Source organism: Eublepharis macularius, chromosome 19 (genome assembly GCF_028583425.1).
Source record: "Eublepharis macularius isolate TG4126 chromosome 19, MPM_Emac_v1.0, whole genome shotgun sequence".
NCBI lineage: Eukaryota > Metazoa > Chordata > Lepidosauria > Squamata > Eublepharidae > Eublepharis > Eublepharis macularius.
In genome coordinates, this window is record NC_072808.1 from 6,940,415 (window position 1) to 6,957,379 (window position 16,965).

General features: G+C 47.2%; 1 protein-coding gene across 5 annotated transcripts in view; it reads right to left on the reverse strand.

Annotated features, from left to right (window-relative positions):
- Positions 1–16,965, reverse strand: part of ZNF385A (zinc finger protein 385A) — a 201,971-nt gene that overhangs the window by 34,502 nt on the left and 150,504 nt on the right. For all 5 annotated transcript variants that reach the window (XM_055003145.1, XM_055003143.1, XM_055003144.1 and 2 more), the window contains 2 exons: positions 5,400–5,510; positions 3,021–3,186 (listed from right to left, as the gene is read on the reverse strand). In XM_055003145.1, the coding sequence (XP_054859120.1) occupies positions 3,021–3,186; positions 5,400–5,510 (277 nt within the window). The remainder of the gene's footprint in view (positions 1–3,020; positions 3,187–5,399; positions 5,511–16,965) is intronic.

Consider the following 16,965-nt stretch of genomic DNA (forward strand, 5'->3'; position numbering starts at 1 on the left):
AAAACACTTCAAAATCACACAAATTCACCTTAACGGTAAAATTCTATGGTGATTCCTAGAGCTACCCCTGTTACTTCTGGGTTGTACCCAGAAATGAAGGATCACTGACTAGGCTGAAGCATTCCCCCTCCCCTTATTTTTCTTCCTCTGCCATTCCAAGCAGCGGAAGGCAATGGAATAAATCCTCAAGAGTTTGCCCACCATAAGTAGTCACATAGTAAGCCTACCCATAAATGACCAGCAGGCCACATCCACGGAGGACTGTCTCTATCCTGATATGCAGCCAGGTAGCAACTGTGCTCCTCTTAATAGGGCCTTGCTAACAATTCCCTTGCTCAGAAGCATACAGCCCACCAATCTCCACAAAATAGCAGACCCCAAGGAATGACATGGGTGTGTGTGTCTGCAGCAGGAAGCGGAAATTGGTGGTGATTGTCAATTTAGTCCAGTGATGGTTCAATCCATTCTGTTCCTGCTGAACCACTTTGCAATAGCCTCCCCAGAAGGAATGAGGTAGGCACCTACTCTTGGTTCCCTTCTAGCAAGGCAGTCAGATTTATTTCAAAGAGCTGATGGGGCAGCTTGAATGAGCTCACACTTAACTGTTTAATTTCCTGCTTCTAAATTATGTACTTGAATTATATCTATTACTGTTAACCGAGCTGGGAGAAAGGTGGGGTAAATAAATGCTCTAAATCACATCCCAAAGGACTGTTGCCTTTGTACAGGACAAACTAAAGGTAAAAAAGGTTAAGGTAGCCCCCTGTGTAAGCACCGAGTCATTACCAGGGCTTTTTTTCTGGGAAAAGAGGTGGTGGAACTCAGTGGGTTGCCCTCAGAGAAAATGGTCACATGACTGGTGGCCCCGCCCCCTGATCTCCAGACAGAGGGGAGTTTAGATGGCCCTCCGCGCTGCTGAGCGGCATGGAGGGCCATCTAAACTCACCTCTGTCTGGAGATCAGGAGGCGGGGCCACCAGTCATGTGACCATTTTCAAGAGGTTCTGGAACTCCGTTCCCCCACGTTCCCCCTGAAAAAAAGCCCTGGTCATTACTGACCCATGGGGGGATGTCGCATCACGTTTTCGTGACAGAGTTTTTGTTATGGGGTGGTTTGCCATTGCCTTCCCAATCATCTACACTGTACCCCCAGGAAACTGGGGACTCATTTTACTGACCTCGGAAGCATGGAAGGCTGAGACAACCTTGAGCTGGCTATTTGAACCCGGCTTCCGCCAGGATCGAACTCAGGTCGTGAGCAGAGCTTGGGCTGCAGTACTGCAGCATACCACTCTGTGCCACGGGGCTCTTACAGGAGAAACTAAACAGGTACAATACAGAAGAACAGCTTCTTGGTCACCTGCACTAAGCCTAAAGGTCATTTCGAACAAAACAGATAACTGCTAAGATGATCCCCCCACATCTTCCTCCCTTAGCAAGTAAAATTATTTGCAGCGTAGCTGAGTTATTTTCTTTCTTCTGTGTACTGCCTTTCAGTTCACCCGAGGATCCTGAAGGAGTCAGCCCCAAGGAAGAATTAATCTTTCCCTTTTTTTTGCTCCATGTTCTACCTCCTTCCCTAAACACGCCACCTTCCCAGGAGAGACATTTCGCTTGGCATCTGTGAAGGAGGGAGTCAGCGGCATGCCGTGCATCAGGAAGGGCTGTGTGGAAGCGTGGGAGGGCAGACGGCTAGTTCCCTTGCAGGCCGCCCCAGCTCCCTGCTCTACAGCTGGGAGGCAGAGCTCCCCAAGCGAGGAGGCCGGCCCCAGCTCCATTTCCACCAGCTATCAGAACTGCAATCAATGTTTAATTAGAGGCGATTTAATTACCCGCCTGCTCGACCGTCACCCGGTGCTGACAAGCCGGCTCAGGTTCCCAGCATCGGGGGGACCAGCAAGACGTCAAAAGAAAGGATGCATGACCAAGCCCTTCTCGCAGCCCCCCTCCTCCCCACCTCTAGCACAAAGGTTTCACCCTCAACCCTGTAATTGGTGCAGAATACAGCTAATGTCTTATTGAACCCTGTAATTGAGTTGGAATCTAGGCAGTGCCTCGGACTGCGATTCGTTGCCAGAAAACATTATAAACATGCATCATATTCTCCCTGTAGCTGGCTGTATCATAGGAAAGAAGGCCAGAAACCTTCCTGAGTAGAGAGGACAACTCTAATTCAGAAAGCCCGTTCCTCTCAAACCCATCAAATATGCATAGGTGTGTTGGGGGTTGTGATTGCTCAGTGGTTAAGATAAATGTTCTTTGCACATGCTCAGGGGCACTTTTTTGTTTCACAGGGCTGGACGTCGGCATCCCAGAGCTCAGGCAATATTCCAGGGCTAAGCTTGAGTGTACACTGAGCTGTGGACTCCTTGCAGGGATCAGCCTGACTTTGGGGGATATGTGGCAGCTCTGACACATACACACACACACAGAGTGAGTAACCGCTGTTCCATGCCTAGAAGTTGGCAAAATACTGTCAGGATCCCTAGACAAACTGGCCTGGGGAAAATTGCTTCCTGACCCCAAGGTGGCGATTGGTCTTTCTCTGGGCATGTAAGAAGGGCTACAAGAAATAAGCACTGATGTAACCTTTCCTGCCCTCCCTCTCATGATCTCAGGGCCAAGCTACACATGACAAATGACACTTGAACGGCAAGTGGATTGAGTGGAGGGCAAGTGAACAGGGAGAAATACACTTGCCATTCAAGTGTCATTCGTCACTTGTAGCTTGGCCCTAACTGAACTGGTACTTCCACTGTAGCACAGTGGTTAAGTGGTTTGGATGCCAATCAGCACTCTACTGGTTCGAATCCCACCACTGTTATGAGCTCTGCAGGGGGCCTTAGGTAAGCCTCTCCTCTCAGGGCCAAGCTACACATGACGAATGACACTTGAACGGCAAGTGGATTGAGTGGAGGGCAAGTGAACAGGGAGAAATACACTTGCCGTTCAAGTGTCATTCGTCATGTGTAGCTTGGCCCTCAGATGCATGACAAGATTAGAATGGGAGAAATTGAGTACCTGTACGGTCAGAGTCACTCTCCCCGGTGCTGGAGGACGGGCTGCCCACGGGTCCCGGCTTATCTCCCTCGCGGCCTCCCGATTCCTTCTGCCGCGTCCGAGCTGCCTCAATTCCCTTTACTCGCCGGGCATGGCGGTTCCCCTTGTAGTGTGCTTCGGCTTGGCTCTGCGTGAGGAAGACAGAAAAGAAGAGGCCAAACAAACAGTTACTGACGCACTTCTACTTTGCTTCTTCTGCTCTGCCATCTTTTCAGGACAGCTTTGTTCACTCCCAGCATGCCCCTACCAAACCTGCCCCAAACCCTTCCATGCCCCCATCTTGCCCCAACCATGTATTGATAGGAAAGTAGAGGACTGTAGCTGTGCCCAGATGGCTTCTTAAGACTCTCAAGCCTGTTAAATATTTACATCTAGCTGTTCTGGGATGGCTAAGGATTCCTGTGACTTCATTGGGCACCTATACAAATACAGAGCTTTGCTACATCCCCGATTCCCCCTTGGCAGAAACTCTGTGTGTGGTGTGTGGTGTGTGTGTGCTTAACAACACAAAATGAGCAGAAATTGAACATGTACATACTCCAGCTTGGAGATACAGCAGATCCTTGCCATTCGCGGCTTGCAATTTTACCAATTCAACATCTGCTCACATGATGCGGCCTCCAGCCTGTTTTTACTTCCACCGTAATGATTACATCATTACATTTTGCTGGAAATGTGCCTGTTTTGTGACTAGGGGCAGCAGACTCCTATCTGCCAGTATTTGCAGATTTCGCCATTCATAGTGATCCTGGGAATGGAACCTTTGCGAATGGAGAAGGTCTACTGCAAAGTGAAAAGACCGCAGCTCCTGAATCTGGCTGCCACACAGAAGGCACGTGGATGGAGTCAGGGGAAAAGAAGAAAAGGAAACCAGACCCCAAGTTTCAAACTACACGGGCAGCCCTCCCGTGCCCAACTATTCCCATTGCTGTACTTCTGTTCTAACTTCTGAAGGGCCATCTACGCAACAACTACTCAGAGGCCCAGATAAGAGTGGTGCAGGTAACAGAACATGCAAACTGAGTCTTCTTTATTTCCATAGCAGAGTCAGGACTGGATAATTTGCCAGTTTGGTGTAGTGGTTAAGAGCGCGGGACTCTAATCTGGACAGCCGGATTTAATTCCCCACTCCTCCACTTGAAGCCAGCTGGGTGACCTTGGGTCAGTCACAGCTTCTTGGAGCTCTCCCAGCCCCACCCACCTCATAGGGTGTTTGTTGTTGTGGGGATAATAATGACATACTTTGTAAACCGCTCTGAGTGGGTGTTAAGTCATTCTGAAGGGCGGTATATAAATTGAATGTTGTTGTTGTTGTTGTTATACTAGGTAAAAAGACACATCCAAATGCTCAAGCAATACTCAACGCTCAGGCTCTCTACTGGGTGCAATGCTCAAGCTCTCAACAACTCACCTTATTGAACATGGTTGCCACTCCCGCTGGCTGTAATCTAACCTTCTTTTCAGTCTCTATATCTACACCTTCCACTCTATTTCTCCTGTGCTGTCTGTGGTGGGCCAATTGATTAAATTTGCATCCTGCCTTTCTGTCGGCAGCAAACAAAAATCAAAGTTTGACCCAAACTTACACACCAAAAAATCAATGTAAAAATAGAAACCCGAAGGCTGCCACTTCTCTTGTCTTCTGGCAACAGATGATGCTGAGCAATGACAGCAGGAATAGGAAACAGAGGGCTGTTGTTGCAGCCTTCCTTCTGCTGTGCTGATGGATGTTCTGAGCAAGAAACAGGGATGGCAAAGAGAGGTTTGCCTCTGTGCACCCATCTCTCACGTTGCCCCATTTGTGTGCACTTCGTTTTTTCAGCCAACTTCCCCACCTGCCTCATAAATCAATTGCTTTGAGCATGACAGTGCCACATGCTTTCTACCCCATCCAGGGCAATCAGGATGGGATTAAGACATTGCAAAAAAAAATGTAGCTGCTCAGGGCTGCCCCAGGAGGGAAGAAGTATGGGTTGCGTGGGGGGTGGGGAGGGGAGGGAACTCAGGATGCACTGTTTTCTGGTTTATGAGGTTTAATCTGGGGGAGCTGCTACAGAGAAGGAATCCAACCTACCCTACTTATGTGGCCTTATAATTTGGTGGTCTTTGAATCCAGCTCTCCAAATGCAACCTATTGGTCTAGGTTCCATTTCCATTAGCTTTGCACTGAATCTGGTTTGAGTAACAGATTTGTGGTGTGAGCAAGACCACCCTGTGGATATTCAATGGCACTTGTATGTCTCATGCCAATTAGCACCCTTCAGAATCCACCACAAGTTCACAGTATGAGAGCCACAGCACAAGACAGAGATATCTGAGCTCATCGCTCCAGTGACTCACCTCAGAATTGAAGCGGATCTGGCAGACGTTGCAAGAAATAATGGGACGCTTGGCCTTGGCGACGGGTACCCCGAAGGTATGGTTGATCACGGCCTTTTGCACTGGGTCCATCTTCCAGGAGAAAGTGAAGAGAGGGGGGGGGGAGAGGTAGGTTTTGCCGTCATAGACTGTAACTGATGGTCATAAGAGTAGCTTTCTTGTCCACTACTACATTAACTGGAGGCCAAGTCACATGATCTCCTCAATTTATGGCAGTTTCCAGTCAGCCTGTGATAACTTCCAGGCCCGTCAGCACATATTAAAGAGTCCCTGAGCATGTTTCATCACAGCTTGAATCCAACTCATCTCAGCTTTAGGCAACACATTTTTTTTAAAAAAACCCTCTGTCTTTTGTCAAAAGCCAACCTGAGCATTTTAAAAATTGGAAATAGAGAGAGAATTCCATGAAATAAGGATTTTGAATTTGTGGGCAGGACAACGTAGGAGATCTGAGGCATTCTCCATTCTGTTGCCCATGATATAAAGAGCCAAGAGACAGTTTAATAAATTATTTATATATATATTGTGATGTTATAAGGGTCATGAATAAATCAATCCAGTTTGACAAAGGCCAGTTTTTGTGTGTGCATGTAGGTAAGGTAATACAGCTGAGAATCTTAGAATGGCCTTTTCTCATGTTGGAGATCAACAGATGTAACAATGAATATCTTTAATATATATTTATCTTCATGTGTAAATGTCTGGCCTTAGAAGGAATTGTAGCAACCTTTGGTGGATACAGTAAAAGTGACCAAGACTGTTTTCACACTACTAACCTGCTTCCGTAACGTTGTGAAACATCGCACAAAAAACGCGGAAGATAGCATCTTCTCGTGAATGTTTTGTGCGACATCACACAAAACTCTTCTGAGAAGATGCTATCTTCCGTGTTTTTTGCACGACGTTTTGCAACGTTATGGAAGCAGGTTAGTAGTGTGAAAACGGCCCAAGAGTCTACAGTGGCAACAGCTCACCACATGGGGTTGATGCAGCTGAAAGCCAGAAGATTCCAGAAGGTCAAGGCCAGACAGGGTGGGGTGGCCTGCCCCAGATTTTGAAACAGCACTGGAAGGCCACAGATTTTTCAACTTATTATTATATTTTTGCCATCTTGGTGGTTGAAATTTGGGTTTTCCATGTGAGACACCAAAACATCTAGCGCTACATCTGGTTGCCTCAGGCTGAGGGGGTTGTATGACTCAGCCCCCAGTTTGTTCTCTGAAAGAGAGGATTTTAAGATACAGTGACAAGCCTGAGCATTACAACAACAGAACAAAATACCAAACATGGGAGCAATATCTAGGGTAAACAGGGTAGTGGAAGCACAAAACATACTGGGCAGCCTGGCATAGCTATCAAGGAGAAGACCAAAACAGAATTGGTGCGGTGAAATCTCTTAAGCATTTGCGCCGAGAAGCCCAAGGCTCAAATCTGACCTTGGTTGCAAAGTGACTAGGTGGCTTTAGCTTCTCTCAGCCCCTCATCTACAAAGCAACCTTATCTCTATAGGACTGCACCCTTCCCTCCAAGGAGATCAAAGTGGCACATATGGGACTATCTTCTTACAACAGCCTTGCAAGGTAGATTAGCCTGAGAGACAAAGACAGCCACCCAACGGGGTGATATAACCAAGCAGGGATTTGAATTTGGGTCTCGTCCCCACGGCCAATCTATGCACTCCACAATTTTCTGTTGACGTTCCACAACACTGACCTCCCTCCTTGCACGGATTACCATACGTAACCTGAACAGACTTTGCTATACGATTTTAAAGTATTTTTATCTGGGTGTGCCATAGGGTTGCCAGCCTCCAGGTGCGGCCTGGAGATCTCCTAGAATTACAACCGATTTCCACATGCCAGAGATCAGTTCCCCTGGAGAAAATGGACGTTTGGAGAGCATTATACCCTGCCGAGGTACTTCCCCTCCACAAATCCCACTATCTCCAGTCTCCACCACCAAAATCTCTAGGAATTTCCCAACCTGGAGTTGGCAACTCTAGTGCGTCAGCCAGTGCCAGAAGGGGATATGAGATATTCACAGTATTTCCCCCCTCAACATCAAGCATTCCAAGTGGGCGAAGAAAGACCCAGACATCACAAGGATAGTTAAATCACAGTGGAGTTGTACATTTAGAGTATTTAAAATACGTATCTGCCTGCCTTTTTATCCTGAGCATCTCTGGACTCAAGGTCAGTAACCACAATGTAAGAATGTACAAGAACTTCCAATGGAAACTATGGAGAGAAACTCCAGACAGCATCAATAAGAGCAGCAAGGGACACAGAATTCTGCCCAGCCGTTTTGCAGCTGGATCTAGCAGCCAGAGGACTGAGGGCCAAGCTATAAGTGACGAATGACACAGGTTGGACACCTGTCAGCTTCCCTCAAGTTTTGATGGGAAATGTAGGCATCCTGGTCTTGCAGCTTGGCTCTCCGACTGCTGTCCAACGGACTTTTCAACTGTCACTTGTCCAACATTCCACCAAGCTGCCTACATTTCCCATCAACACTTGAGGGAAGCGGACAAGTGTCCGACCTGTGTCATTCGTCACTTGTAGATTGGCCCTGAATTCAATTCTAGACTTGGTCAGTTAGCTGGCGGGCCAAAGATGCTGGGCATTGTTTAGGCTACCACTCTGGCCAATCTATTTCTCACTCTTGTATCCTGGGAGAACTAACCCCCATTCAGTTCTTACAGTCTGTTCCAATGTCCCAGTTAAGTTTGCTTGGCCTGCTTCTATGCCACATTACTGGACACAGAGACACATTGTATAGAAAAGATCTTCTCCTCAGGAAGTGCATACTCTGTAGCACTGCCAGGAAAAGATGCCTGGGAATCTTGCAAGCGCCACCGTCTCAAATTTAACCCTCTAGAACCTATTCTTTTCATAGTTGATGAGTGCAAATGCAACACTTCAATTGGCTGGTTTGGCAAAGACACGACAGACCTGGAGTTGATGCAAAAAAACCCTCTGAGGTGCTTGGCAGTGCTGAGGCTAATCAATAAGTTCTTGGCACAAAAAATGATCAAGGCCTAGGATTACTTGGCTATTTGGCCCCAGTTTCAGCCATTACAATATAATTGTTAACAGACAGCTGCAGGGAAGGGCCGGAGCCAAATCCAGTGCCAACTGCCTTGTCAGAGAGAGATTCAGTTGGCAAGGGAATGAAGAAGTTGAGGACAATTCACCATAAAGAGATCTCTCCTCCCCAGTACAAGGCTCCCAGTACACTGCCCTGAGTACTCTAACTGGAGAATAGTAAAGAGTCCAGTAGCACCTTTAAGGCTAACCAACTTTATTGTAGCATAAGCTTTCGAGAACCACAGCTCTCTTCATCAGATGCATGGAGGAGATGCATACATCTGACAAAGAGAGCTGTGGTTCCCGAAAGCTTATGCTACAATAAAGTTGGTTAGCCTTAAAGGTGCTACTGGACTCTTTACTATTTTGCAACTACAAACTAACACAGCTAACTCCTCTGGATCTAACTAGAGGAGTGACAAGATAATCTCAGCTTCAATTGTGCGCAGGCTGTCCAAATTGGAGATCATTTAAAGAGTTTTTGTACACAAGGCTTTAAATCAGATCTTGCATCATTTTATTTATTTAGACATTTCTCCCCGAAGTGACTTTTATTCTCTCCTCCTCCATTTTATTTATCTTCACAACAACTATCCTGTGAGGTAGGTTAGGCTGAGAGCGCGTCCCTGGCCCAAAGTCACACTGCAAGCTCCCAGGGCAGAGCAGTAATTCGAACCTGGGTCCCCACAGCCTGTCCCAGGCTAAACATCTCTGGTGCTCAACTGGATTTGTAAGGGGGAAATTTACACGAACTAAAATGCTCATCCACAGATCAAATGTCCTTCCTGAATTTTCTACTTCGTCTGATCATTAGGTTAACATAGAAAGCACAAATCAGCGACGATCAAAGATTTAAAATCAAAAAGAGTCCAGTAGCACCTTTAAGACTAACCAATTTTATTGTAGCATAAGCTTTCGAGAATCACAGTTCTCTTCGTCAGATGCCTGATACAGAGACTGGTCAAATACTCCTCTGCATCAATGAGCAGAACCACAAGTGACAAAAGGCACAGGTTGGACACTTGTCAGCTTCCCTCAAGTTTTGATGGGAAATGTAGGCATCCTGGTCTTGCAGCTTGGCTCTCCGACTGCTGTCCAACGGACTTTTCAACTGTCACTTGTCCAACATTCCGCCAAGCTGCCTACATTTCCCGCCAAAACTTGAGGGAAGCTGACAAGTGTCCAACCTGTGCCTTTTGTCACTTGTGGTTCTGCTCTATGATCAAAGATTTAAGTCTCAGAAAATGGCCTAGGAATGTATGCAAATTAAACTCACACTACATTCTGTTTTCTACCATTGTTAGCGTGGTTGGTCTAGTATGTGGTGAGTTTAGTATAGGCAGGTGTCTGGCGTTGTCTTCCTTTTTCACCACGGTCCTGCTTTCTGTCTATAATTAGAGAGCCAGTGTAGTGTAGTGCTTGGGATGTCAGACTAGGACCGAGGAGACCCGGGTTCAAATCTCTACTCTGCCATGGAAGCTTGCTTGATGACCTTGGAGCAGTCGCACACACTCAGCCTAACCTACTGTGATGAATGGAAGAGAGAATGATGCAAGCTGATGACAATGACAACAACAACAACAGTGTGCTTATATACTGCCCTTCTGGACAGATTAGTGTTCCACTCAAAGCGGTGAACAAAGCCAGTGTTATTGTTATCCCCCACAATACAGCTAGGGAGCTGGGGCTGAGAGGAGTGGTTTACCCACGGCCACCTGCTGAGCTCATGGCAGTAGTGGGTTTCGAAACCAGCAGAGCGATGATTCACAGCCCAACCACTTAACCACTATGCTACAACATCTCCACTTCACTAACGGAGCTAAAAACATTTGGGGGACTACAGCAGTCCATATTATTATTATCCTCTCCATGCAGCTAGGGAACTGGGCCTGAGATGCGTGGCTTACCGAAGGCCACCTGCTGAGCCCATGGCAACAGTGGGAGTCGAATTAGCACAGTACTGACTCACAGTCCAACCACTTAACCGCTATGCTTCCCCCCTGCCTAAATTCAGATTTGCCTGAATTTACCCAAGCACACCCTTTTCTGACAAACTGGATTAAATAGACGGGGCGAGACTTTAGAGTATGTGTGCGAAGTACGAAGCAACTGCACAAACACAGTTTTTATTAAGGGGGGGGAGTAATAAAGCACAATACGGTATTCTGGGAAGAGGAAGCACAGATGTTCGAGAAAAACACAAAAGATTTGTTCTGGGACATCAAGGAGTATACTTTAAATTAAATGAAAATGTAATAAAGGTACTGGCCTGGAAGACGCCTTCGCATAGTTTCTATATAATGTTTGGATGTTCTATGATAACAAAAACAAACAAACCTGGAATTAAGGGCCCCGTTCAGGTATTACTTGATGCTCGGGAATCGGGATTCTTCTCAGAGATGCTCTACACAAGACATCATACACAGGGATGCTCAAGTGAAAGATCTTACACTTGTTCTCCCATTATGGGTACACAGGCATTGCTAGGGAGACAGAGTACACTTGAATACAAGACCACACAGAAAGTAAATCTCTTGAGCGTCCCTGTGTAAGATGTCTTGTGTAGAGAGACTCTCAGGGAATGACGATTCTCAGGGCTCATTCTGAGAGGGAACGTGCCGGAACACAGTTCCGGCAGTTCCCCAAAGAGGTCACATGACAGGTGGCCCCACCCACCTGACTCTCGGCCATTTTGGGCCCGTTTCAGCCTGGATTGGGGCCGAAACGGCCCAGATCGGGCCTCTGACAGGTGGTGGATCACTCTCCCACTCAGCAGCAGCCCGATCGTGACCATTTTGGGCCTCCTTTTTGGCCATTTTCAGCCCCTTTTTGCCATTTTGGGACCAATCTCAGCCCTGTATGGCCAGGATTGGGTCCAAAATAGCTAGGATAGGTGATGTCAAGGGGTGTGGCATATGCAAATCAATTATGCTAATGACACACTTCCGGTGATGCCAGTAGACATGGGCACGAAACGGAAAACAAAACAAGAGTTTCGTGTTTTGTCGCGATCCACAAATCGCGAGTTATGAAATTTCATGAAATTGATGCGTTTACTGAAACAATTCGTTAGTTTCTTGATTTGTCAGAACCCAGGGCAATTCATACCTGGAGATGCCATACTCGCAGGGAGGCTCTCCTCCACCCATCCTCCCAGTTTGCAATACGTTGATCGGGAAGGTCAACAGGAAGGATGGGAAGGGAAGTACTGCCAGAGGCCTCAGAGTCTAGCTAGGCCCCAGAGCCAGGCAAAGGCCTGAGAAAGGGGGGGGTGGAGGAAAAAGGCACCCTCACCCAAAAGACCTTCCCAGCAAGCTCCCAAATCCACTCTCTTTCTCTTCCCAAAAAGCTCCCAAATGCTTCCCAAAAGATCTCCACTCTCTTTCCAAAAGCTCTAAATTCCACTCCCTCACTCCCAAATTCTAGCAACAACAGATCCTCCCTCTCCTCTTTCTGTTCTGAAACTGAAAGCACGGGGCAGAGCTGTGCCTTAAATAAATGCTCACATAGAGCAGAACAGGATCTCTCTTGCTGGCAGACAGACCTGCCCATCAGAGTTTGGAGGGAAGAGATTGGTGTTCCCGTGGCTACAGAAGGCCCATCTCCTCGGTAGCCATCCTCTGCCCCTTGCTGTATGGGACAAAATGGGAGGTCTCTCCAGTGGGCAGAAAGAGCTGCCTATCAGGGTTTTGAGAGCTAAGATTGGGCAATGAAAGAACTGCAGACTTTCCTGCCCTCCATTGCCTAGAGAATCAATAGATTGGCGCTGGCCTGTCTGGCATTACGAAACGATCACAAAACACCCGAAATGGCCCCAAAGATTGTGGATTTTGTGAAACCTCGCCCTCTGCCCCCGAAACACATTTCTCGAAGCACAAGATGGTCAGTTTTGTCACGATATTTGTTTCGTATTTCGATTTGTGCCCATGTCTACTTGCCAGCATAGCATTTAAATCAGGTCTAAGGGCCAAGCTAAACGTGACGAATGACACTTGAACGGCAAGTGGATTGAGTGGAGGGCAAGTGAACAGGGAGAAATACACTTGCCGTTCAAGTGTCATTCGTCACGTGTAGCTTGGCCCTCAGAATGAGTATTTAGGCAGGGTTCTTTTTTTATTTATTTTGCAAGTCTACCGCATCACTACTGTTTCAACCCATTACGGTTAAGGAAGAAACTGTGGAGTGGTGAGACGGGCTGCATGATCAAGAGCATTGAGTGGGGCGTTTTGAAAATCCCCAGCTCCTCCGAAGCAGCCAAGCATTAGAAGGTCATCAGAGCAGATGAGCAGAATGGGATCACAGCCAAGCCCCACAGGCCTTTCCAGGCATTTGCTAGGAAAGCAAGAATTTCCCAACCTCCCTAGAGAGGAACCGCCCTGTTCTAAACACACATGTCAGAAAGAAAGAGCACCCCCCCCACCCATTCCCAGCCCTGCCAGCAACACAGCCTGTCAAGTCTCTGCATAAACTGGAACCACTTCACACGCCTCCGCAGGGATGGGGGGGGGGGGGGTGATAGAGGCAGTGTGACAGCTGTTCAAACAGCTCCTACTTCATCCCAGGATGTTCAACATTCACAGGGGGGGACATAGAAGAGGGGTGGGGAGATGCAGAACTGTTCACACCCGGCTGGAAAGACTTTGCAACCTAAGGTTTGTCAGAGGTAATAGCTTCCCAAATGTTTAGATTAGTCGAACTGCGCGGTGCAGCATCTGCAGAACTGGACCATTGTAGACTGGGGGTGGGTCACATTTTTATTTCCCCCCCCCATTGATAGTGAAGGATTCTAGTTTCCTACAGATAAGGCTCCCCCCCTTTTTTTTAAGAACGGGGGAATATTAAAAAATGCCGTCTATTGCAAGGTGTTAATGTAGGTATTTAAAGCCTTTCATGGACTGGGACTGGCATAACTGCTGGACTGCCTCTCCGGCACTGCGCTCTGCAGTCAAACAACTCCTGGTGGTCCCCAGCCCAAGGGACATCCATCTGGCTTCCATCAGTGCCAGGGCTTTTTCTACCCTGGCCCCAGCCTGGTGGAACGCTCTCCCGGTGGAGATCCGGGCCCTGCAGGACCTATTCCGCAGGGCCTGTAAAATGGAGATATTCCACCGGGCCTTTGGTTGAGGACCAGCGGGTGTCCCCCCTCCCCCTATTCCATCTAAGATCACCACCTCTTCTATGACTGCCCTCGGCGATGCGTTCTGCCCACAGCTATAACCTATGGAGGTTTTTAATCAGTACCTAAAGCAGCCTCTATATAATGGCGCCTGGAGTATTTTAGTGTAAGTTTTAAGTGTGTTTTTAAAGTTGACTATTAACTTATTGTATTTTATCGATGATGTGAGCCACCCTGAGCCCATTGGTGGGGAGGGCGGGATGTAAGTCAAATAAAATAAATAAATAATAAATTCAGGATGGAATGCTTTGGCGAAAGTTCCATCCCGTGGTTGACCTCCGGTAGAGCTCAAGGCTCAGGGACAAATCAGACATTCGGGTTTTTAAAGATGTCTGGGTTTCCCGGGCCCAACAAGCTTTTAAAAAATAGAGGAGAAACCACGTGGGTTTAGAACGCTGCTGCAGGGGGGAGGAAGGGCTCCTCCTTCACACACACCCCATGCCAATGAGTCAAAGTTTGTCCCAAAAGTGGCCGCTTCTCATTGGAACTCCACTACACTTGATCTTAGCCAAAAGGCAAAACTGCGCAGAGGTTTGTGGATCAACATCTGCAGGAAAATTAATAAAGAAGTTCATCGAATGCCTTGTGCTGATATACATCTGATTCTATACTTTAAGCAGGGTAGCCTTACAGGAAAACTAGGTTTTGAATAAGGAAAACAAGACATAAAGAGGAAGGAACTGTAGAGATGGGAAATGAATATAATATATAGTTTGTTGTTATTATCGCCTTTGATTTCTTATGAGGTTGTGTTTGATATCCCCTGATGGGATGTCTATGTGTACATGTATGTGTTCTTATTGAAATCAACTTTTTAAAAAAGTTATGCAGTGGTGGTTATTCACCACGAGTAGTCAAAGTGCAGCTTCCTTGTTCGGAGACGGTATACTGCTGATTACCAGTTCCTGGGGACAATCCACGGGGGACTGTTATCATCTCCTGCCCTGCTTGTGAGCTCCCTGGGAGATGTGACAGGCAACCCCTTGGAGACAACGCACTGCACTAAAGAGACCTTTGATCCAACTCTGCACGGCGTTCCTTTTGCGCTTACGCCGCGGTCTCCTCTTCTGCAAAAGGACATGGACTCCGCAAACACTGCTCTGAACTTCTCCCTTCTTGGAGAAAGAACAGCAAAACAACCACAGCTGGGGAGGGAGAGCCCTCCAAGATATTTACCAGCTGAAAAAGAGGCTAAATACATACACACAAACACACACACACCACTTTCACAGGCATTGTGATAATGCAAAATCCTTACCCGTTTTGGGGGGAGTGCGGCTATGGGAGGATGGCAGGGAGAATGCAAGCTTGGCTGATGGAGGGGCAAGGGGCTTCAGGGAGAGAATTGTCACTGCAGTTTGTGCAGCTCTGCAAAGGTGACTTTGGAGACTGTTATTGATCCCTTTGCAGTATTGGCTGAGTGGAATCACCTCCCTGGAGAATGGGAAAGAGGGACACTGCAGGGATTACTTATGATGGCAAACTGGTGTCCTACTGCTTAACACTGCATTCCGCTTCAACAGAACAGACAGCCTCCCTTGCCCACAGAGCTTTCAATTTACGTGGTAAAATTCCAGAGGAGTAGCTGTTTTAGTCCGCTGAAGAAAAAAATTCAACTGGACGCTCTGCCAAAGAGGGCTCTTGGGCCACGAAAGCTTATGCTTGAATTTTAAAAAGATGTTAGCCTTTGACATGCCCCAAGACTCCTGTCGATTTTTACAATTTATATGATCTGGCCTTCTTCCCAGCAGGGGCACAGAATTGTGCAGCACAGAAATCAGAGTGGGAACAGGTAGGAATAGAATCTACTTCTCAGATATTAGTTCTGCCCAGTTCCTTCTTTAATCCAGAGCAAAACAAAACTTATTTTTTTCTCCCTGATTTAAAGGGCAACACTCTGGAAATCAGCCTGTGCAAAAGCACAACAGTGTGAAAAAGGAAAAAAAGGGTTGCAAAGACAAACCTTCCCTCCCTAAGGTCCAGAATCCCCCCTTTTCTATAGAGTTTCATTTCTCTGTCAATCCTGTGCTGTAATGCTACAGGCTAAGTTGGCAGGGAAATGGTGGCTGGGGGGGGGAAGCCCTTTAAAGAGCTAGAAAGGGGGAAGGGAAGGGGGGGGCAGAGTGTGTCCTCTAACCATACTGAAAGCACAGTGTAGTTTTGCCTCTCCTCCCAATTCCCCCATTAATTTGGAGCAAGACAATATCTGACTGGGCTTTCCCAACCGATTTGAAGGGGGAAGCCCTGGAAATAAGCATGGTGTCATAGGGAGGCTCCCAAGAAATACAGAGGCCTCTTGCTTTCCACACAGGGAAAAAAACCTTGAGGGGAAGTCATCATAGACAAGACAGGAGCAATGGGGGAAGCAGGGCTGCTCTAAGTTATTTTGGTGATGGTGGAGATTGCCCTCAAGTCATAGCTGACTTACGGTGACCCCTGGTGGGGTTTTCAAGGCAAGAGACTAATAGAGGTGGTTTGCCATTGCCTGCCTCTGCAACCCTGGTCTTCATTGGAGGTCTCCCATCCAAGTACTAACCAAGGCCAACCCTGCTTAGCTTCTGAGATCTGACAAGAGCAGGCTCACCTGGACTATCCAGGTCAGGGCAAATTATTTTGGCACTTGAGGTAAAAAGTAAAATGGCACCTTTTCTACACACTCAGTGTGTGTAATTCTTCCACAACCCTCATTTGTTTCAGTGCTGGTTGTGAGGAAGAACTTCTTGATGGTTGCCCCCCCCATGGATTAGACCTCTCTCCCCTCACCCCACTGCCCTAAACTGTCACTGATATTTAATGAGTACCTCATGTAATCATGCATGGTAGAGAAAGCTGAAGTAATGGGAAAGCTGAGGTAACGCTGATACAATGGTAGGAGGGAGAATCCTGTGATATTGGCTAAGAAGATTCCAGAAAGACTTTACTAAGGAAGCAAGTCTAGAGGAGGAAACTTGATAGTAGGGAAGTAACGATGAATAGACAGGAGAAGGCATTTTCAAGAAAATAACACAGCGTAACCAGAGACCTGAAAAAGGAAGTGAGTGATGTAGGTCAAACCTATATCCAGGTCTATTCACGCAACGATATCGAAAATCTGTCTCCAGAGGCGACCATTTACTGTTCATTGCTTCACACCTTTACAATAAGGCTGCCTCTGACCCTTCCTGTACCTACATAATGACATTCCATTACAGTCCCACTTAGATATGGGCACGAGCCAGGAAAATAGCGGTTCGTTGCGGATCATGATTCATCGCATTTCACGAAC